A 23257-nucleotide genomic window follows, 5' to 3' on the forward strand; every position below is an offset into this window, starting at 1 on the left:
GGCACAGACGCAGCATGTTGTGTCAGTTTATGGCAGAATTCAGAGAGAAGCATTAATATGAAATAAGATCAGATAAATGGTTTATGCTGTCGATTTTTTTCCGACCTGAAAACTTGTCATCACTGGAATCAACTGTAACTGACATGAATCCAAACTGTGCACAGTCTGTGTTCTCCAGGAATAAGCACAGTACAAACTTTGTGCAGACAACTTTCATGTCTATGTGTCTATTTGTGTTGGGTTATGACTTTAAAATCTCACTTCTCGCTGAAACAGTTCATGCATCACCTTATTCTTGGATGTCTGCAGATTCTTATTTTGCTCTCTTCCATCTTTGTAAAACACTTGGTGAACTGTCTTTGGATAAATCCTGTGTGACTGTAATTATTCACTTGGTAATGTGGTTAATACTGTTTTTCATGGTTTGGTGTTTGAAAGAACGGTGTCCACACCATAAAACTGAGCCAGTCTGTAAATACATATTATTAATAACATCTCTTGCTTTTTGCAACACATGCAATTTAGGGTAAAAATCTGTCAGTAAGAATCTCTGAGGCTTGTGAAACTAACAAAAGAAGATTATTTTTAGAGGTAAGCGTTATAACACCTGAGCAGTATGAAGCTCTGAGTCCATTTCACATGATAAAATACACATAAAGCTACAGAAATATGATCGCTTATTAAAAAAAAACTGTAACATGATACACAGCAAATAATAAATGGGAAAAATAAAACATGTAGAATAGGCTGCAAAATAAGGCATGATGTACACTGTTTAGCTTCCTGCTCGCATGCACAAAACTACAATTGGACATTTTCTCTCAATATACAAATAGCACAGATGACTAACGTGACTATTTATGACCTTTAGTTGGGTTTTGGATTGAGAACATTTGAGACATTGGTCGTCAACCCCCCTCCAGCTGCTCTGTGACACTGTACTCTGTGACAGAGCACATTTTCAGCTCTTCACAGCTGTTTCTTGAGTCTCTATCCAGGTTCTCTGCAGTATGCTCGGCCTGTGTTGCTGAGTATATTACACTGGAAGTCTTTGTGCACAAACAGTTGTTTAACTCTGGAGCTTCCAGAAGATTATCTGTCTGTCCTCTCCACCTGTGATCACTGTGCTGCACAGATCATTCATCCATATGGCTGTGACAGCACCTGGGCAAAGGAACAACATCTTTACTCTGACCTGTTGCACAAACTGATAATCAGTTAATTTCTGAAAGAGACACGTTTTCAGTGTTTTCAAGCACAAACTACAAATATAGAGTAACACCTCTACCACTTAATCATAGTTTTTTCTACTGACATCTTCTGCATCATACATTGTGTGTGACTAGAGCAGATCTAGTGGGAATTCCACTGTCTGGTCTCTAGCCAGAGGCCACTGATGCTGTTGTCTTGTAACAATGCGGCTAAAGCTTCAGAATTTCAGGCAAGAAATGCTGAAAAGTTGATGGAGAAAAAATCTCATCCAGCCTGTCTCTTGTCTTTAGTCATATTCAATGCCAACATGCAGGTAGAAGGGATACAAGCAGAATCACATACCTGAGGCCATACACACATACATACTGAGACAGGCTGTGAACTGTCTAAAATATCATCTTATCTGTTTTGGTTTAACAGTGAAAGTGTCTTACAATTCATTTGATTTGACAACAGTTACACTTAAAAGGCTTAATGTACCACTACAATCAGTGACCCAATGTAAGAAATAACGGTGCAACTTTACAATAAGACTACCCTTATAAAAGATTAATAAATGGTTTGAAATTATGTTATTAATTCGATTCTTAACACTATATAAATCATAAATGAATAATTATAAACAAGTTATAACAGAGTTTTCATACATTGATGCAGGCTCACTATTTGGCAAGATTAATATTACTATTACTATTAATATAACTATTCATCCATCTTACTAATGAGTTACAAACATTTATAAACAGGTAAAAGGGTAAAATCAGTTACTATAAAACTCCTTTTACCAGTTATAAATACTAGTAACTCATTAATAAATAAACTGTGTTATAACTTGTTTATTGTTGTTTATTTATGATTTATAAAGTGTTTAAAACCCAATTAAAAACCCATTTATAACCCATTTATAAATCCTTTATAAGGGCAGTGTTATTGTATAGTGGTACTGAAATAAGACATACACAGACTTTCAACCAGGTGAGGTCTTGGCTGATAAGCTATACCTGAGTGTGCAGGGATCCTCTTGGTGACGGTGTTTCTGAGTAGGTCCCACAGCAGCAGGTCACCGGACTGTCCCCCACATAGCACTGAGTTCCCGTCCCAGCAGAAACACCTGAGAACAGCCACACACAGAAGACTGGCCTTTTAAATGGCTGAGACGTGTACAGAGCTCAGTTCTTCCAAACTTAACCATGAGTCAAATTAAAAGTTATGAAAGTTCTGTAAGGAATCAAACAAGATGTATGTGTGACTCTCAGGCTTTCTAAGGCGCATCACACACTGTGACCTCTTGCTCTGTGTAACTGTAACTTGAGGTGAGAGCCTTTGCCGTTCTGCAGCTGGTGTGATCGTACCTCTGCTCCTCCTCAGGTGTTACACTTGAGATCACCATCCCTGTCTGGACATCGATAACCTTCATACAGGAGTCAGCACCAACACTGAGAACATGTCGGCTATCTGAGGAAGCAAAGAATGAAGTCATTACCCCAACATCTGTCAGGGTTTCCAGGTCACTCAAGGGTTTTACTGTCAGCTGTTGGCTTGATTTGCCATGTGTCACATCTCAGCTTTGTTCATCCAAAAAAGCATTGATTTATTAGATCATGTTCAGATCCTAGATCATTGTCATGATCAGCTGTTTCTACAGACACTGTAAGTTATAGCAGGCATTCATAACCCAGTTTCTCTGTTTTGGAAGTAAAGGCCTGTATGACCCACACAGATGAATTAATCAAATTGCTGCCAGCACTTAAAAAGCGTTTGTAGGTACAAAACATTAAGGTGCTTAAAGAGCAATGCAGAACCAGTTACTGTGTTCTGTATTCAGCTTTCAAGGCAATTTTTCTTTTCCTCCATCTGAAAGGCAGTTTCTGGGGTCTGATGAAGTCCAGAGAACCAATCAAGAAGCCCAGTCATTGAACTGGAAACCTTCCAGCGTGAACCAAGACCATGTGCAGCAGTGTAATTAGTCTTTAAATAAGGTTTCTGCAAAGGCATGCCTCTATCATTATACCCTCTGCCATGGCTGACAATGTAGATTACATACAGTTATATAACAGTTTCACATCAGGCTGAATTTTAAGAATCATGGTCTAACTCATACCAGGACTAAATGCTGTGTGGTGAATTGTTCCAGTGTGGCAGTGGACTTGCTGCAGTGTTTCATAGCTGCTGGTGTCCCAGATTGTGACGGTCCCGTCTTTACAGCCAGACACCAGCAAAGTCCCAGCTGGATTCAGACCAATGGTGTTCACCTGAGCATGGGGAGGGGGCACAAAAGCAACAGGGACATACAGAACAGAGCAGCCAGGTTAACTCTTCATTGTTCTTTTCATACTAATGTGTTTGAGATGCATAACGCTTATCATGGCTACCGGTAGAGGCAAAATTAAAATATTGTCTCCTGTTATTTATGCAAAATGTTATATGGATTAATACACCTTACTCTCAGAAAAACTAGTATATACAGTTTTTTGTCATGTCAAGTGAGCACTGGTCATCTGATCATGCTGAGCCCACAAGCAAATTGTATGAAGAGAACTGCTTCTTTTGCTTGCAATCTGTTACCCATTTACATCAGACAGACCAAGAGTAGATTTTGTTTTAAGAGGTTACTTAAACAAAATTTGATGAATGTAATCTAGATGTTACCGGTTTCTGCACTTTTGTCTTCAATTTTCTTTTTGTTAATGTGCATTTGTGACAATATTGATTTAGTTTTCATTCTAAGTTATTATTGTTTATTATTTTAAATAAAGAGCTATTATAGTTATTTTAACTATTTTCTGTATTTGGGTTGTTTTGTTATTTTCTGCTTTATTGATATAGTGTGATTTTAATAATTGTTTCATTTGTTATTTTTGTGTGTGAACCCCAGGAAGACTAGCGACCACTGTGTGGAAGGTAACAGTGATCCGAATAAAGAATTAAGAATAAAGACATAACTTGTGTTTGTGTGATCTTCATTGCCACCACCATGTTTATCTCCCAAGATGACTTGGTTTTAACTCTTTTGGGTGGATTTGTGAAAAAATGTGTGACATTATTCACTATTGCTTTTTTTTTTTTTTTTTTTAAACAAGACTAAACTATAAAAAATACATTTTCAGTTTATGATTTATGATAAGTCATCACCACGTTTCATTTCCTCTGTATGAAGCAAGTCAATAATATACTGTAAATATATAAAATATAAATTAAATTTCATCCACTGGTGATGCAACTTTAAACAAAATTCCCACACATGTAACATAGAGTTCACATCCTCACTCACCCCAGCATCATGCTCCAGCTCAGCCAGCAGCTCAAACTGGCATCTCCTGTGACTGGAGGAGCCATCAGACGCACACTGCCAAACCTGGGAGAAAAAAACAACACAATTCACTGGTCTCATTTAGATGACCACAGTATTTAAAAAAAAAAAAAAAAGAGTAAAATAAGCTCCAGGGTTTTCACACTAATATATTCACTATAATAATTTTAGATTATACATATACATGAAAAAACAGTGCCTTAGTTCTTCTCTACAAGAGTATAGTGATATGTATATGCATGTCTTTGTATATTGTACAAATATATGAATTCATTGTATTTCTAAATACCCAGGAAGACTGTATCCTGGAGTAGAAAATTAAAAAGAATAAATGTTTGCCACAACAATGCCATGCTGTTGTGTTATTAGAATTTTTCATGAACCCTTAACTTGACAAAATGATGATACTTTCATAGCTAAATCAATAAATACATGGACATCAGAGAATAGCATCATCTTATAAAAGTTATTTAGTCTTTACCTTGATGGTGGAGTCCCAGGACGCCGTGTAGAGTCGGTCATCAAACCAACACATTTCACTGACAGCATCATCGTGACCCATGAGCGTGTCCTGCCGCCTGCCGTACGGAATGGAGTAGAAATAACTGTGGGACAGGAATGTTTCAGTTAGTGGGAAAATGAAGAAAATCTGTTTAAAAAACAAAACAAAAAACATCATACACATATACTGTACATACACGTTGTTGTCCCATGAAGAACAGGCCACAGTTTTACCATCTGCCAGCATCAAACATGATGATAAGGCCTGAAAAACAGAGTCAGAGCAGATCACAAGCAGGAACACAAGGAGAGATGGTGAGCAAGAGTAAAGAGTTGCGTACCATGTTAGAGAAGGACATGCTTCTCTGGAACTCCTTGAGTTCTTTGGAAAACATTTTAAGTGTTGAGTCTGGAATGAAGAGTAGAACAGTCAAGTACCAAAGAACAGTTCTACCAACATCTCAGGTGACCCTGTACTGCTGTTCAGGGAACAATACAGAGGAAACACCTTTTTCCTCTGGGACCTCAGTTACATTTTACATACATTTTATTGCGCAAAATTCCTCAAAGGCATCAGAGCCTGTCTTCTGAGCCTTTTGCATCTCTACAATAATCTATTCTATTATTCAATCTATTCAATCTAAGATTTGAGATTTTCAGACCTTGGGATGTGGAGAAAATAGCTGCTCCGTCTCGAGTCACAGCGATGCCTGTCACGGCCCTGCACGTTTAGCAGAACACATGGAGGGGAAGATGTTTTTAGGTTCATTTAGCAGTCACACTATGTGATTTCACAAAGACAAAGTTGAGTGGAAGATGCAGTTACAAAGGGACTTTGACATGGGAGAAAACATCTGCAGATGGCTTTGACTTATTTTTCTTATCTGCAGGAAGTAGTTTCACAGCAGCCACTTGTCCTCACCTAACATTTTAATCAGTTACTATTAAAAACGCTGCAGCTGCCTGTCGCTTCTTTGGTTTTCACCCACTTCCTCATATTTGCACCAGAGCTTTCATTTCAGTTTGTACTTTTTTATTACTGCAGCCAAATGGACGCCTCCTGACTTACTCTTTATGGATCTTGTGGCTGGAGACCAGTGTCAGATTACCCATGTTTGTCCAGGCCAGCTTCCTGCTCTCCTCAGTCAGGTCCTCGAAGGACGAGTCCTCGCTCTGAGAGGCTGAAAACAACACAGGGGAAACCGCTGCAGGAACATGTGGAAATAGCATGAAAACTGTCTGAAGGAAATAACAAGCCCTTCTTTTTGTCATGACTGGACACACCTTTGTCTTCTACTGATTCTACCATATTAGAATTAGCAATAAATTAAGCCCTTCAATCACAATGTGGGTTCTACAATGGAGAGCAGCATTACAACCCACCAACAGAGATGTTATGTTGAGAAATACTGTGTAGCTGTGAGTGTTTCTTCAGTGCTACCTGGAGACAGTTCGCTGACAGGTGATGTGATGCTGGAGCTTCGAGTGATGTTGTGAAACCGCGGTGTGATCCTCTGAGGGTGAGGGCTGCTAAACAGCTGCGTGGGTGTTTGGCCAAACTCCAGGATCTGTGTCAGCATGGCGATCCTCTGGTCAGGGTCCTCGATGCTTCCCAGAGAGATGGACAAGGTTGGTAAATGATGCAAAAGAAAAGATTTGGAATAATAGCTCTTGAGGGGTTTTCATTGATACCTGTCACAGTCGATGCCACCTTCATAGGTCAAAGGGTGAAACACTGAAAGACAATGAGACAGACGTCAGAGTTCTTTCAGTTTCTGTGGGTTTGACGTTGACAACAGCTGCTGGGTGTTTTACCATTATGAGCTGCCACAGCTTCACTGCCTCTCTGTTTGAAGCCAAACACCAGGTCTATCCACTCATGAAGGTGTTCTGACACATACTGACTCTCTAGTGCCGTCCTGTGCTTCTGAAGAAAGTCAGTGGCATCTGGAAACATGACAGAAGACACGGAATACGTAACAGCACACAGACAAAATAATAGTTTATTAATAAACTAAAGCACCAGGAGGATGACATTATGTTGTCAGGTAGATGTTGGTGTGAAGGTGAGGGGGGGGCTTCAACACATAAAGAGCAAATGACAGCTGGGTCCAACAGAGTTTAGATCAGATCGTCAACAAGAGTTACCTGAGGCCCACGGTGGGAGGACAACATCTTCGACTAAGCTCCCATTCTGCCTTCTTCCCAAATCCAGGCTCAGTTTATTTTCCAGGAAGCTGCAGTCGATACCATAAAACTCTGGAATCAGCTGCATTGTGGGACAAAAATGTACACCAGTCATTCTGTGCACTGAGACAAGACCTCTCTCATCCCTGTCGGAAGTTCTCTTCACAATTATCTATTCTATTTGGAAGGGACTGTGTACAATATTAAACATACACAACTACACAGTAGTATTTCATACGCGCAGACACACACGCGCACACACACACACACACACACACACACACACACACCACAGCATGTGTGTGTGTGTGTGCATGTGTGGCTTTAAAGCTTCTGACAGAACTGAAACTCTTTGTGTCATCTGGTTCCACTGAGTTGTGTCTTTCACAGAGCGCTGACTGCCACAGGTTTAGTACAACAGGTACAACAGGTGCAGTAACACAACCTGTTATAGACAATATTCTTATAGAGTTCACTGAACCAAAGTGAACAAACATTCCAGATATATTCAAGAAACAAATCTGAATATAATCTAAGATTCTCAAATTTTCCACTGTCTGACAGTGTTGATTTAGAATTTTTTAGGTTTGATTGAATCATGCAGAAATATATTGGCTGCCTCCACAGAGAAAACAGTTCTAACTGGTCTCAAGTTTCACAAGTTGTAGTTAATGGTTTTTAGCATGACATGTTTCTTGCAGATGGTATTTTAGCGCAAATATTTCATAAGGTATATCTGTGCTGAATCTGTCTCATTACCTCTTTGAAGTCAGTCGCTCCCTCTAAGCAGTTTTTCCATGTTTCTCCAACACTGTACCAAAAGAAGACAATTAAGGTAAATTAAGACCAACATGCAAAATCATGGTCTCAATATTTTTAAGCTAATGACACTGCATTTATTAAACCATTTATACATTCCAAATATTATCATTTATCACTTATTACAGTTCTTATGTTGAGTTGTTCCAAACAAACTGTTCAACATCAGTAAATCTGTACTGTATGGATTTGTGATTGGTGGTGATGTACAATTCATGGCGTATCAGGTTTCTGGAAAGTTTTGAATTCACAGTCAGAGTCAAGACAAGAGAACAAAACACAGCTCATGTTAAGTGAAGGAACTTAACTGATGTAAGATTGTTTTGTACCTGTTAAACATGCGATCTGCGTGGTCATAGCGGCCATTTTGGAGACACAGCATGTGCTCTGGAGCTGAGGGGACAACACAGTTATGGATGAATACAATACTATTTTTATTTGTTTATTTATTCACTCATGCAGGGAAAGCAAGAAAGTGTAGAAAGTGTAAAAGTCAATTATACATAGATATAGCACAGACACAAGACAAATGACTCACAAAAAACGAACACAAAGAAAAAGACAAAAAGAACAAGGGCGTTCATCATATAAAACATCACTTAACTGAGTCAAACTGTTCTAGGGATAAAAACTTGTCTGATTGAAGGGAGTCCTGAAGCTTGTTCCACCTCTTGAGGAGCATCACAGGTGAATGCTCTTTGTGTTTCATTGGGGACAATAAAAGCTGCAATATAACAGATTCTGTGTAGCAAGAACCTCTAATACAACAGAAAAGGCTGTACCTCCTATTTGTGCAATTAGTCTACTTAGTTGTGTTACCAAATGTTGGGAAAGATGGTCCACAGATAATGTGAAAGAAACGAATGCGAGGCTGTTTAATTCACTATATTCATTTATCTAGTTTTTTTTTTTTTGTGTGTTAAACTTACTGAGATTTACAATGGAAGATAATTCTACCTAGTCTAGTTTCTGAAGGTGAGCCAGTGGCAGAACTGCATCATTTAAAGCTGTTTCCATCAAATATGAAAATGTTTTAATGTAAAAAGAGGAATGTGGTTTTTGCATGTCAGTTTTAGATCTGTCAGTTAGAGAAGTCGCAGGCTGTGCACCCACAGTACCTACAACTGTGTGTACTGTGGATCCACACAGGTTGTGTGAGAGGTGTGTGACATACCGACTCTGACCAGGTAAAAGAGGACGTAGCCTGGAGACGAGTAGTGACTGCCGTACATGAAGCGAGGTTCAGGCATGCCTCTGTAGCGAGCCTGTGAACCACAGAATAGGTCTGCGGTTACTGAGGAGACACTCAGTCCAGAAATAAGATGACATCAGTAAACACGACAAGCGGCAGAGTCTCACCAACAGTCTGTCCAGGCGCTCTTTGTTCAGGGCTCCCACTGGTTTGCTCAGGTCTCTGAATGTGGCAGCGTTTGTCAGATCTGCGAGACATGGGCGATTATTGAAGCAACCAAACCTTCACTGAGCCGTAACTCACAGACAAAACATTTCAAACACACAACAGTTAGTGCAGGAGATTTTGAGGCTGAGGCCTGTTGACCCACCTAACTGTCTGCTGGTGTAGTCAGCGATGACCCAGGGGAAGATGGGATACTGGGAGAGGTCATTGCAGCTGCGGTCAGCCAGGTTATTGAGGTGGAGGAGATACTGATAGTTACTCAGATGACCACGCTGCCACTGCAGCATGTAACTCTCTGCTGTGTGCTCGGTTATGTGGTTTTCTGAGCACAAAGAAGAACAGCAAATGGTTTTAATGTTGAGATGGAAAAAGTGTGTGAACACACACTGATTTTCTGCATTAATACAAATGCATACGGATGTTTTTTTTTGAGAGCAGCAGTTTCCTATGTGGTGTCTATGGCAGCACTCTTTGCTCCCTGCAACTAAGACGTGTGTCTGGCCGACTCATGAACATAGATGTGAACTAGCTCCAGTGATTCCTTTAAGCCTTCAGCTGTTACTCTGAGCTTCTTTGTTACATTACTGATCATTTTGCATTGTGCTGTAGGAATCATCTTAGCTGGACGCAATGGGAGCGTTTAGCCACAGAACTCAATCATCTCCTTTATAGACAGGTTGTCTGACTGTGGACTGATGAATATCTGGACTCTCTGAGATGACTGTAACATTTTCAGCTTTATGCTAATCAACTATTCTACATCCTCAGTCCTAAGCAGATTCTCCTTGTGAACAACAAACTCAAAATGTTTCAGTGTTTTTAATAACTCAAAGTGTCTCTAACCCACACCTCAAACTTGGTTCCACCTGGACTCCAGGTCTGATAACTCCTGACACCACTGTTAGTCAAGGGGTTCACAGACTGTTTCCAGCTACACTGTGAATATTTGAATGATGTTTTCAACATGGACAAGTTCAACACAATTGTTGTTTGATTGTTTGTTCATTACTGTACCTTAGGTGAAGACCTGACAAATGTATTCATGAGATATATATATATATATATATAATTACTTTTTCTTGCCACTGTAATAATACAAGTTTACACAATAGAAACTACAATTACAACCTCACAGTTGTATACCTCCGCCACTCAGACTACTTTCAGGACAGATGGATGGATGGATTGATGGATGGATGGATGGATGGATGGATGGATGGATGCTTTATTATTGATTACATCCCTGTTTATCTAGACTCATATAAAATATGAACCATTTGTGTGAAATTTTGTCATAATTGCTGCGTCTTGAGTTATGGCTAGAAAAGTGACCTTGACCTCTGACCCCCAAAATGTAATTAGTTTGTCCTAGAGTACAAGTGAACGTTTGTATCATATAAGAAAAAAATTCCCTCAAGGTGTTAGATATATTGCAGTCACAAGGCCAAAACAATGCTTGTGAGGTCATCCTGCACTTGATCTTTGATCCCCCAAATCTAATCAGTTCGTCCTTGAGTTCAATTAATTACTGGCTTAGAGTTTTCTCACCCAGGAAAGTGGCAATGTAGTAGTAGATTTCATCTCTGTCTGCTGTGCTGTAAAACTTCAGGTAGATGTCTGAGCAGAAGTCATTCTCAGTACAGAACACCTCCAGACCCTGGGCACACATGAATACACATAAGTACACACATATAATCATCCTACTGTACATATATACTAACTTGATGTCCCACCCTAGTCACTTACAAGTGGTCTGAGACCATGCCGTCTTTTGTAGATTCTCCTGACTCTGTGGAGCTTGATTTGAATCACGTGTTCCTGACATGAGAAGTCACATAAATTCATAAAAATAATTAATGATGAGGTGACTGTTCAGCACATTACTGAGAGCAGTTAAATATCCTGCAGGTATCACAGGACCACCAACCACTCAGATTTGTGACTCAGCTCACCGGATAGCCATTCAGCGGCTGGAAGTAAAGGTTTTCATCGGTGATGCAGACGTGGCCTGGATTGGACACCAGAGGCATGACCATCTCCACGGCACACTCCATGTGAGGCTTCTCAGCCACATTCTGAAAGCTGCACAGCAAAGTCACATCAGTATCCTACACAGCGGCATGCTCTGACAAAAACTAAAAGTATTAGAGAGCCATTTATCTGATTATTACATTGAATGAAAGCAATAAAAAACAACAGTGAAATGTGATTCAAAGCAGCAGGTCAAAGTGTCAGAAGTCAACATACCAGTTTTTGTCAAACGATGACCTTGCCAGACGTGACTGTAAATTAGCTTCAATCTAAACATACATAGGAAGAGATGCATGTAACTTTAATTGAAGGAAGCAAGAATATGACTTTCATCTTCTTTCAGGCTTTATAGGTCTGCAGTGTACTTGAACTGACTCACCATCGCAGTCTGGTCTCCAAGTTTTTCCAGACAGGAAGCTCTGTGAAGCTACAGAAAGCGGCCGGATCAAACGGAGCAGAAAGATGGAAAGATGAGCTGAGATCTGACAGCCTGGTTTATCAAACACACACAGCAACAGATGACGACAGCCACTGTTGTGTTGGAAGAGTTGCCTACCTGAAGTAATGTTTGAACAACATCCTCCGTTTTGCTCCAAACCTCAAGCTGAAACATTATTTTCTTTTTCCCCTGACAAAGCAATGAGAGAAGTTTATTATATTTGCAAAGTGAGTTTTGTATCTGAACACATGAACACATCTTTTGAGTCAAAGGCTTCTTCAGCAAAACCATTAGAGATCTTAATGTTGACATAATTACACTGGTTGGAATTTAATCTGAGCAGAATAGTGGAGTTTTAGCCTCAGATTTTTTAATTTACTCTTCTGACAATTTAACATATGGAATAATAATAATAATGATGATCATCTGGGACCATGGCTGTCGGTGTCTTAGGCTGTGATAATGATAAAGTTGGTTGCACTGTCAGAGGGAAAACATGGACAGACACAGACTAGAACGTGGTCAACACACAGACCTGTCCTTCAGGATCCTGCACAGATTTTCACAGTACAGACAGACACACAAACAGCTGTGGAGACTCACCCTCTCATTTCTGTGAGGTGCTATCACGTTGCTTTCTTTGATGTAAATAACCTGGAATCAAAGTGAAAATGGGATTTTTACAACTTGTCTTCACAAACAAGTCACTGCTGTGACAATTAAAAATAATAACAACAAGGCAAGTGAGGGACAATTCAAATAAAACAACAGACTAAAACCATTTATTACAGTGTAACATGCAATGAGCTCCGATGCTGCACACAACACATCACATCTCCATGGTAAAGAAAACTCACCTGCCCACATGTAATAGAGATGGCAGGTGGCCTCGGCCTGTGAGGAAAACACAGACAATAACCCAAAATTAAAGCATTGAAATTAAAAAGGACTTTTGTGATTCTGCTTAAAAACACTGAATAACATAACCAAAGTTTAGTCAAACATGTAAAGAACACATCACATAAAGTGTGTCCTTTAATCTGTGAAATTAGTCTCCAAGTATATTTAACATTTGCTTAACATTTTGAAGTAACCAAACCAGTTTGACAAACTAAATAAACATCAGTGATTGGAGTGAACATGAAACCAGGCTCACTCATTGAATGGGTTGTTCTCTCCCTCCACAAACTCAATCTTCTTACAGTCTCGAAGAAGAACCTGCACAAAACCAGAATTACAAACCTGGTAACTGCATCCAGAGTAAAAGCGGACCCACAGTGTACAACACAACCTCCATGCAAAAAACACAGTACTGTGTTACCACCACTGGCTACTATATGAACAGATTGAATTTCACTGCATTAGCTTTTTTTTTTTCATTTTCCTTAAACTACACTGTTAATTTCAGTTTTCCCAGAGAAGATAACATTCGTGATTTCTATGTTCACACTTTATTACTATCTGGTAGCAACAGTTAAAAGACACAACATACAGTACATAACAAATGTTACTAAAACAAACCTTTAAAATTGGCTCTGTCAGATCCTCTGGATCAAATATGATGGATCTGGAACAGACTTTAAATGAGCCTCTGATTTTTCTGGAAGGGAAATAGGGAATGTTTTACTATTAAGATGGGAAAAGATCATACAAACAACAAGGAAATAGATATCAGGAAATTGCATATTTTAACAGCTCTTGGAAAAAACAACACATTTTTTCTTCTAAACCACAATGGATTTAACAGATTATTCAAACCGGAATTTGCTCCGGTCTTGCACACAGTGAAAAATACTGTGCTGACTGGAGGCGCACAATTAAGGTTAAACTGATTTACTTGTATATGTATTAGGAAATCTGTTTTATTTTACTGCCAGAGAACAATGTTGGGTGAAAATGACACAGTGAGTCAGATAAAGAGGGCTGAAGTTTGTGGTGATTCATGTTGGTTTCATGTGGACACTTGATCAGTCTTTCCCTAATATCCCTCTTGCTTTTATGTGACAATAAAACTAAACTGTGAATAACCTTGTTCTGAGAGCTTTATGAGTTGTTTTTAGTTTGCTCAAACCTTCATAAAAGGATCAGATGGTGTTTGAACAGCTGTTCCTTACAAACTAGGATAACTGCCATGAAATCCAGGGGCTATAGACAAACATGAGTACCTGAACCATGGCAGTAAAGCAAATAAAACTATTATTACACTATAAACCCATCTAACAAGTTAAAACCTAATCTGGTTTTCAGCCACTGATTCTGAGGCTGTGGGTATTTTTAAGAACATGACACAACAAACTCGGAAAGAATCAGTCTTAATAATTAAGTGTTTTAGTAATTTGTGTGGTGTTTGAAGTCATTAGTAGCAGATGAAGCATTGCTGTTAGTAATCTGAATTACCTCTCCTTTTTTGAACTGCTTGTCATGTGGTTTGCAGTGTGTTGTTCAAAGTAATACTCCTCCAAATCCAGCAGCAAGAGAGAAAATCTGCAGAGGAACAACAATAGAGTAGAGTGAGATGACATGAGACAACTGCACAGTGTTAAACATGCTGTAAACAACAGGGTCAAATCAGTACTGAAGTAAACAAATAAACAGGATCACTCCTACATTTACTGACAGGTCTTTAACAGAGGGGACAAACACTTAACAGCAAAGTTATTAAATGGGAACGCAGCTGAATAAAACCTTTTGTCAGATACATGGCCTCAGGTGATGTCACTGGCTCCACTTGCTTTATGGGTAATGTAGGCAGGCTTCGACAAGGGAGAAGAATGCTCAAAATGAAAGATGATATCTCTGGTTCTGCTGCTTTTAGATTGTGCATCATCAGTCTGATGATGTTACAGGAGGAGTGCTCCTCTCATGCAGTCACAGGTTTGTCTACATAAGTACTGCTGGTACTGACGGCAGTGAAACCGACCTAGATTTTCAATAACAATCAGCTGAAAAACACAATCTGGAAACTGTTGTTCATGAAGACATTCTCTTCAATTACACGTGTGAATGCAGCTAAAATTTAAGGTGATTAAGGAACATGCCTTTAAATGTAAAGTCCTGTGTTCAGTGCTGAAAGTCAAAGCAATGTGAACGTTAAGTGTGACCTGCACTGGATTTGCAGGTTTGATCAGTGGCTGTTCAATATGCAAGCGTTGTCTTGTACACAGTGACTGCATAAATGTCATCATCAGTTCTGGCTCTGGATTTGGAGAAAAGGTTTGCCTCTGTAACATACAGCGTAAGAAAAAGAGATTCTGGAGCTGCAGTAAAGCTTTTTCTTTTTCAGGCAGTTTTCCCCTATTTACAGTATCAGGCAGGGACACACTCTGATGATGTACGTAGCAGTTTTCGCTAAATCTCAGGTTTGCTCACATGAATCAGCGTGGGCAGATAAACAGGCAGGTGTTTCAGTAGCTGCCCTGGAAGCAGATCTCCAGCTAACAATACTTAATCCACAGCTGGTTTGTAAAATTTTAAGACCCTTTCAGACATGTTTCAAGATAAAGAAAAATCCCCTGCTTGCAATATAAACTTTTTTGTCACCTTGTTAAAATTTCTTAAAATTACATTTACAACTTTGCACTCACTGAAATATTCAGAATCTATGAATTTACCATATTTTCATTTTAAAAGTGAAACTGCTGGACACAAAATGTCACTGAAAAGTCTGTTCACAGTGTTTGTGACCTGGAGGTTTCAAGTCTCAATGTTACACTTCATTGCATTCTGTGCCATAACTGACCTCCAGACCTTATGCTTGTATGTCCAGGTGTTAAACTGAGATTGATTTAAGGTGAAAACAAACTCTGCACAGTGAGACTCAAACATCCAAGTGAAGTAAAAATTAGTAAAAATACAGTTTTCAGTTTATCTGAAAAGCTTCAGGGAGCCTCACACTGCTGGGAGCTGATATACATTGTTTTTTGAGTTTGTTTTTCAGTCTGAATCCTTACAACAACGGTAGCAAGTACAAAGTCAGCACGACTCATTCATCAGAACTGCTACAAATAAGAATAAGACCCAGGTCGTAAAATACCTGAATCTTCCTTTAAAAGTTTTGTTTCCAGTTTCTTTGTCATATTTCACTGTAGAATTCAGTGTTTCCACCAGTTCATTGAGGGAGCTCAGTTTTTAGTGCCACTGCAGTCGCTCGCCTCATGTTACCTTACATGAAAATGGCATTGGTGAGGTCCATGCAGGTAGAATATACTGATACAAATCATAGAAAACACAGCACTGGTATTGAGTCAGTACTTAATACTCTGAGCTGAGGTTTCTGAATCACTGTCAGGAGGGAAAGAGTTGGATCAGTGCAGTAAAGTGAATTGTTTCTAATCTGGATAACATCACAGATGAGACATCAACGCACACTGATTTTTTTAAATCTAAATTGTAAACCCAGCAGTGGTCTGTGGATAGCACATCATTATCCTCCACTCGTCTCCCAGACTATGGAATCCCATTTGTGCTAAAAATATGTCCACATGCGGACAGGCCAAAGTGGCTCTGAGTAAAACTGCACTGACTGAGCCTTCTGGACACTCAGTGCTTTTAAGGAGTCTCTTGCTCTTGTGGTATTTGGATCATATGTAATTCACTATGGACTTATTCAGCATGATGCTACTTTTCCAATTGTTCACAACGGCTGTTAAGTGCTCCATTATGCACTGTGGTCAATATAAGATATATTGTGGGAATAAGGCTGGATCATAGACAAGTCAAAACCCCGGACCCAAGCCCCAGGTCTACCCCTTATCATTTCTGTCTATATAATTTGACAAATTTGTCAGAAATTTGTGCCACTGAAATAGAATATCAGCTGTAACACATTCTCCATAGGGCCCCAGTTATGTAGAGCGACTCTACATGTCAGACTGGTTTTAAGATCTGAACTGTTTATCTGTAGTTGTTGCTCATTTGCTGTAAAATTGTGTTTTATTTAATTGGTTGTTTAATGCAATGATCTTCATTATCAATACATCTGATAAAACAAATAAAATTTCAGAAAACAGTGAAAAACGTGGTTTCCTGAAGTCTGAGTGAAGAAACTGGAAGCACTTTTTTACTCACAATCAATCCACTCTGGGTGTCTGAGAAAATAATTAAACTGCCATGTATAATGAGGGCTAACATGAGGGCCAACAACACATCTTTCACATCTCTCCGGCTTCCCATCTCAGGAATTGAACCTTGTTGTCGATGGATTTTGCTGCTCCCCTCAATTCAGATGGAGCTTCTAGGCTACTTTCTACACTTAAACCCGGTTTTGTGAGTCTAGGATACGGTCAGTCTGTAGACTGAACCCCTGCTGATCGTGCATCAGTCACAGCAGCGCATCACACAGCTGACAGCGAAGCTCTCATTAGCTGAGTGGCGCAGCCTGGCGCTAACAGGGACTGATGACACACACCAACACACACCAACACACAGATCCACCCCCCGTTACAAATACTGACGGGGACAGAAAGGTGAAGCATCGCTGACCTTTCTTTAGTCCGTTCTTGCGTCTTTAAAAAAGCCATGACTGCTCACTCTCCTCTCCAGAAACTGAACTCCGAACAGCCGCAGATCTCTGTAAACACGGAAACCCACAGGAAACCACGTGACTCCACAAAGATTACACACAGAGGCTTCACTCTGACTCTGTTTCGGGGTACCAGCACTGCAGAGCGAAATGTAGCAGAGCTGCAGGCGCCCTCACTTTGTCACTAGCATCCTGGAAAAGTTATTTATGTTACCTTATCATTTATAAAGTTCCACATATCTGAATGTTTTTTAAGCTTGACAACAACTTGTTGTATACGTATTGTATACGTGTTATGAAATTATATATGTATCATAATGACATTATGACTGGTGCAATGCTCTGAAATGTGATGGGTGTAATAGGTAATAGATCTAAATATCCATCGGTAGGACTCATGTTTTTATAATCTGAATAATTATAACATAATTTGCACTGAGCATGGACTCATTCATAACACTATCTATTATGTGTTAAGCTCCAAAAATTCGATACTAAAGTTCCCACAATGCAGTTCAAAACTACCTTTCATTACACAAACGCCCACATCTTTTAAACATGTCCCGGTTTGTGATGCAGGCTTTCTGTCCACTGTTCAGACTTCACTGTTTTCACATGGATAACTCCTCATGACAAGTAAACTGGGTTTCATGAGTGAAATCAGTGGAGTGCCTTTAATGTCAAAAAATAAGTTTACCCTGTCACTCAAATAAACTCAAAAGAAAAGGAACTTTCAGTGCTGCTGGTAAAATCTCTGCTTGTTTCTACTTATTTCATTATCTCCGTGAGGATAAACTGCCTCAGTAATCTCCTCACTGTTTGATTTAGAGCTGAAATATCATCATCATGGATTCATTTGATTCCACGTCTTAAAAAACTCGGCCAAAAACCCCAAATACAAACACAAACCTTTTTATTCAGTTCAATAATAAACGTATTAATAGGCCTGTATTGGAATTGATATAAAAAGAGAGAGTTAATAAATTCTCAAAGTTCAAAACAAGGAAAAATATTTGCATCTTTGCTTGAAAAATGATTCAGTGAATAAGATGATTATCAGAGTAGGTTAAATTGATTAACTGATGAATGATTCATCTATTTGACTCCATCAGCCCCTGCTGTCCATGTGAGCCCACTGAAACATTTGATATTAGTTGAATTTTTGTCTTTCACACATATTTCATATTTTCTAACTGCAGACTGACACATCCATATTGTGTTTGTTTTCATGCCAGCACAACATGGGGAAGTGTGTCTGAATGATGGACCTACTGAGACGGACCCACTGATTCAAGTGTTGTAAATGGCAACAAATTATGTAGACAGAAATGATGTGGACTTTTATGGCCCTGAAGGTCTGGGGCCCCCGGCCAGTTGCCTGCTGTGCTGGCTTCTTCCTGCTCATGCAGGAAGCTGCAACGTCACACACATTGGAGAGGATCCCCAACATAGACGATCTTTGTCTGACGACGTCTTGACGTGTCACCGGGGAGGATGAGGGAAGTTTCGATCTTGAAACGTCCGTAGTTTGAAACAGGCTTCATGCTTCGCATTTAGTCTTTAGTCTTTTCGTCAGGAACCATGTCCTCGCTGCAGAGCGGCGGCAGGTCAACATGCAGTGGAGGAGACACATGAGCGGCTTCGCCTTCAGCTTCGTTTTTGTTGTGTCTCATTTCACCAATAAGGTGAGAGAGTGTTCAGCGGAGTGAGATCAGAAAACCAATTATAAGGCTGTCAGGCGCTAAAACCTGGTCAGAGACACATTCTTCTTCAGTCAAGTCAAAGCTAGACTGTTGTTCACTGATCGAACTATTTAACCAGGACACAGCTAAACTGTTAAAACTTCTCTGCGGCCTGAACACAGGATAAAGAGCTGCTGGTGATCAGTGCTGGAAATCTGTTGGAAAATCGTGGAAAATTACATATTATACCCTCATTATTAATTATAACCATAAAGTGGACATGGTTTAAGACCCTTACGAATTACTTTGACTGATCAGGCATGAACGTGACCCATCAAAGCAGCACTTGCAACACATCTCCACTCTTATTTTGGTAGAAAACTACTGCAGGAAATGAAAACTAAGAAGTTGTAAAAAAAAAGCCCACCAATAATCAATAACATAGTCAGAGTTAAGTCAGAGTAAGGGATGAAGTCTCTGTGGGTAGGTTTGGACATTTTGAATTGGCAGATTTTGACAGGCTGTCAGTGGTGGAGCAGTTTATAAGTTAAAGTTATGCAAAGCACACAGATATGGAGAGGACATGAGTTGAATTGCACCTTTTTTCTCTTTTTTTCAGTTCATCCTGTCTGTCTTAAATTTCACGTATCCAACCTTATTCCAAGGGTGAGTAGTTGAAGGTAAATACTGCAGGTGAAAGCAACTCATTGGTCATTACAGCCTCACTTCAACACCTGGAAATACATGTACTAGTTCATAAGGGCTGTGGTTAGTGATTCTCTTCATTATTGATTAATTTTGCTGATCACTTCTTCAATGATATTTTTGTCTGTAAAGTGCCAGAAAACAGGAAAAAACGACTGAGACGGTCTCCTGAAGCTCAAGGGGCTGACATCAACAAATGATGATAAATTGATTATAAAAAGAGTTGCCAATTATTTTTTGTAGATAGGCTAATTGATTAATCCACTAGTTGTTTCACCTCTGCAGTCTTTGAATCTTTAAAATGTTTAATTTTAGAAAAATGTTTTTAAATATTTTTAAATCTACATCTTGGTTAATGTTAAACCTCTTGTGTGCATCATGTAAATGAGTGATTGATATGGTTTATGTTCACTAATAGGACAAAAATGTATGTTTTCAGATGGCAGACATTTATTGGGGCTGTTCTTCTTCTACTCTTTGGGAAGTTGGGATGGGTGGAGATGAGCCGCATCACCAGGTACGCTTTGCAGACTACTGTAGGATTCACATACAGCTGCAAGCAGACATGTTTATTAAGAGCTTTACTTGATATGTTTTAATGTTGTGTTACAGATCAGCAGCTCTGCCGTGGCTCCCGGCCTCCCTTCTGTTTGTAGGAAACATATATGCTGGTTCCAGGGCTTTATCACGCATCGTACGTCATATAACCTCTTACATTTTAATAATGTCAGTCACATTAACTATATTCTAAATGATATAAAAGACTGTGGCCTTGTTCAGGATTCATACCTGCTGGACATATCAGCTAACTCTGACGTCCATTTGCTCTCTGTGCAGGACATCCCTTATTTCTTCACTCTTCAGAATTCATCTCATGTTGTCAGTTACTTCATTCTGAAGGCTGTCCATAGAGAGGTGAGTCCATGCATAACATACTGTACTGTATTATTATTCATGGCAGCAAATGAAGGAAGATGACCTTGGCTAGTCTTCACAGCTACAGACTATGAATGCGTAGTGCTGTGACGTGTCACTCTCATCTCTCTCTTCGCCAACAGAAGATGCAGTGGCTGAAATTGATCAGGTTGGTGCTTTTTCTTTTTTGACAAGTACAGAGGTTGAAGATGGTGGGATAAAATAATCTACTCTTCATTTCTCACATGAAAAACAACAGTAATGGTGATAATATTAATAAAGTTGATGAATAAACTTGCATGGAAACCACTTTTCCAGCTCTGAATCAGCAATAAAACAGTAATAAACAGATATATCATAGGTTATATTAAAAATACAAAGTTCCCTCTTACATGACTGCATCTTTAAATGCTCTTCTCTCTACAGCATATGTCTCATGCTGCTTTCAGCCATCAACCTCCCCCTCTATGATCCTCAGGTACTAAGACATTAAAATCAGATCATGAATTTTTTATTAATGGTGCTTTAATTTTGAACTGTTCTTGGTTGTAGGAATCCAGGTAGTTTTTGTTCGTTTGGTGGTATTAATTTAGTCTCTTCACTTGTTTGCTTCTTTGTAGTTTGACTCCAGAGGTTACCTGTGGGCTGTTGGTCATCTGTTCTGTGTTGGTAAGTTAATCAGTCACAGCTGATACCTTACATTCATACCTTACATCCTCCTCAGGAACTTTCATACAGGTTAGTTCAGGTCAAAGTGCTCTACAAGTGACTGATGAGAGTATAAAATCAGTTTGAGACTGATTAAACTAATAGAACAGATTTAAAAACTGTAAAATAGATCAAAGAAAAATAACAAATAAAATAAAATAATAATTCCTGAGGTGGCCTGGTTGATGTTTCAGGTGCATACAGGGTGTTTCAAGTTCACTACAAGCCCAGTAATTTGGGGTAAGTCTGAGCCCATCTGAGTGTGTGTCTCTTCTGTTCCTTCTTTTACATAAAGTTCAGTTTCTCAGTTCAAAGTTGTCAACCCCCCACTAACACACTGACTCACTCTTTTGGTGATGCTTTCATTTTAGTGACCTTGAACAACAGTGCATCAACTACTTGTTCAGGTAAGAATAAACGATTATAAATAACATGGTTCTGAGGCTCAAGTGTTTTGTTACATTAAAGTTACTTTGTATATAAAGAAACATAAGTGCAAGCCACTTTAATTGTTAAAAGTTTAAACATTCTGACAAAGTTCAGACATGTTAATTAATCAATGATCTATATTTATTTCATTCACTTATTTATTTATTTTATTTCATAACTGTCACCTCATAAAAACATGATGCAACATGCAGATGGCCCATGTACCTCTCTTGCCTTCCCTGTAGGAGGAGCACAATGAGTCAACGTTAACAAGAACACTGATTTTTTTCTGTTAATCACAGAGCTGAATCCTAAAAGAGTTAGGAGTGTGGGTAAAGGGCCTGCACAAGTCGATGTACAGGAATCAGGAATTTCCTGTTATATTTAAACCTATATTTATTTTAAAACATTCTGAATAAACTTGAATACTTATAATCTCTTTTGAAAGAGTGAATTATTTGCTGCGGTGATACTCGTCAACAGCTGTGTTAAAAACCCACAAATTTTTCTGAATCATTTCATGTGAGAAGACGAAGATTTCCATTTGTGCACATTACAACATAAAAATATTACCTAGTGCAGCTTCATGGTTTATGAGTCACTAAATAAAGCTTCTCCTGCCTGTAATTAACAGCATGCTGCTGCTGGCTGTAGCTGCTCATCCAACAGGTATGAATGACTCTGTACAGATGGTACATATTTCAATGCTGAGATAATAAAGCTGAAATCATTTCTTTTACTTTATTAGTGCATCACTTAGTAGACTGTATGTTCTCATATGGTCTTTTTTTTATAACTCTCATACTGTTTCGACATTTGTACCTTTGTTTCTCCATAGGTGACCTCATTGGAGCCATGGAGTTCCCCTCCCTTCAGTCTCGCACATTTTACTGTGGTTGCTGTGCCAGGTATTTTTCTAGTTTTGTTTGTTTTCTAATTGGTCAGCACACGATTCTGTATTTAATGTATATTCAGTAGAGCTTGGTTTTTGTGATCAATATCAGATCATCCAGGGTTCTGCACTGAGACTGTTTTTGTGCAGAACAGCAGCTCCACCAAATGATCTCCTTTGTTAATGCGAATCACAGCACTAGTACAGAATACATTGTACAGGATCAAAATACAAAATATTTTAGGTGCCATTTGTCATTTGATGAAGAGCCCAGACTGCCAACCTGATCTCAGAGAGGGGAAGCAGTGAACTATTTATAACCTGTGGAGGCCTACAGATACAGCACTAATTTATATGGTTGTACAAAAAAGTTGATTATTAAGTAATAAAGTCCTGGAAAAATGTTTGAGTTGCAGCCTGAGACCTTAAAGGTCTGATATTGTCTAAAGTGAGATTTCTATTATAAAGCAGGTCTTGGTTCTATGTTAA

At 39.1% G+C, this 23257-nt stretch overlaps 2 protein-coding genes across 2 annotated transcripts in view; one reads left to right on the plus strand and one right to left on the minus strand.

Moving 5' to 3' along the window:
• Positions 1–460: 460 nt before the first annotated feature.
• On the minus strand, positions 461–17506 carry nsmaf (neutral sphingomyelinase (N-SMase) activation associated factor). Its single transcript, XM_023398181.2, has 31 exons — positions 17398–17506; positions 14314–14400; positions 13438–13516; positions 13073–13134; positions 12774–12810; positions 12520–12570; positions 12034–12105; positions 11857–11904; positions 11694–11746; positions 11399–11528; positions 11193–11264; positions 10995–11103; positions 9592–9768; positions 9389–9468; positions 9204–9294; positions 8359–8422; positions 7970–8021; positions 7172–7292; positions 6839–6970; positions 6716–6758; positions 6465–6631; positions 6093–6204; positions 5686–5744; positions 5365–5432; positions 5221–5288; positions 5004–5127; positions 4484–4567; positions 3314–3464; positions 2565–2667; positions 2214–2323; positions 461–1164 (listed from the first exon to the last, which is right to left on the minus strand). The coding sequence occupies exons 1-31, from the start codon at positions 17433–17435 to the stop codon at positions 1070–1072; spliced, it is 2739 nt and encodes a 912-aa protein (XP_023253949.1). The 5' UTR covers positions 17436–17506; the 3' UTR covers positions 461–1069.
• A 1400-nt stretch (positions 17507–18906) lies between these two features.
• The window catches only part of slc35d4 (solute carrier family 35 member D4), a 6401-nt gene continuing 2050 nt past the window's right edge, over positions 18907–23257 (plus strand). Inside the window, exons 1-12 of the mRNA XM_023398028.2 lie at positions 18907–19122; positions 19739–19785; positions 20264–20341; positions 20437–20518; positions 20662–20739; positions 20883–20908; positions 21166–21217; positions 21360–21408; positions 21642–21687; positions 21819–21854; positions 22511–22545; positions 22715–22784. Of these exons, the coding sequence (XP_023253796.1) occupies positions 19051–19122; positions 19739–19785; positions 20264–20341; positions 20437–20518; positions 20662–20739; positions 20883–20908; positions 21166–21217; positions 21360–21408; positions 21642–21687; positions 21819–21854; positions 22511–22545; positions 22715–22784 (671 nt within the window). The 5' untranslated portion in view covers positions 18907–19050. The remainder of the gene's footprint in view (positions 19123–19738; positions 19786–20263; positions 20342–20436; positions 20519–20661; positions 20740–20882; positions 20909–21165; positions 21218–21359; positions 21409–21641; positions 21688–21818; positions 21855–22510; positions 22546–22714; positions 22785–23257) is intronic.

This window comes from Seriola lalandi, unplaced genomic scaffold, assembly GCF_002814215.2.
Source record: "Seriola lalandi dorsalis isolate HSWRI2012SDOR001 ecotype SW California unplaced genomic scaffold, Sedor1 jcf7180002054972, whole genome shotgun sequence".
Taxonomy (NCBI): Eukaryota; Metazoa; Chordata; class Actinopteri; order Carangiformes; family Carangidae; genus Seriola; species Seriola lalandi.

Excerpts from the sequence above, each read along its gene's own strand:
- nsmaf (XM_023398181.2), bottom strand. The coding sequence starts at position 17,435 with ATGGCTTTTTTAAAGACGCAAGAACGGACTAAAGAAAG. Across the intron at positions 5,745-6,092 it reads AGCCACAAGATCCATAAAGA|GGCCGTGACAGGCATCGCTG; the intron begins GTAAGTCAGGAG and ends CTAAACGTGCAG. Across the intron at positions 1,165-2,213 it reads GAGGATCCCTGCACACTCAG|GTGCTGTCACAGCCATATGG; the intron begins GTATAGCTTATC and ends TCCTTTGCCCAG.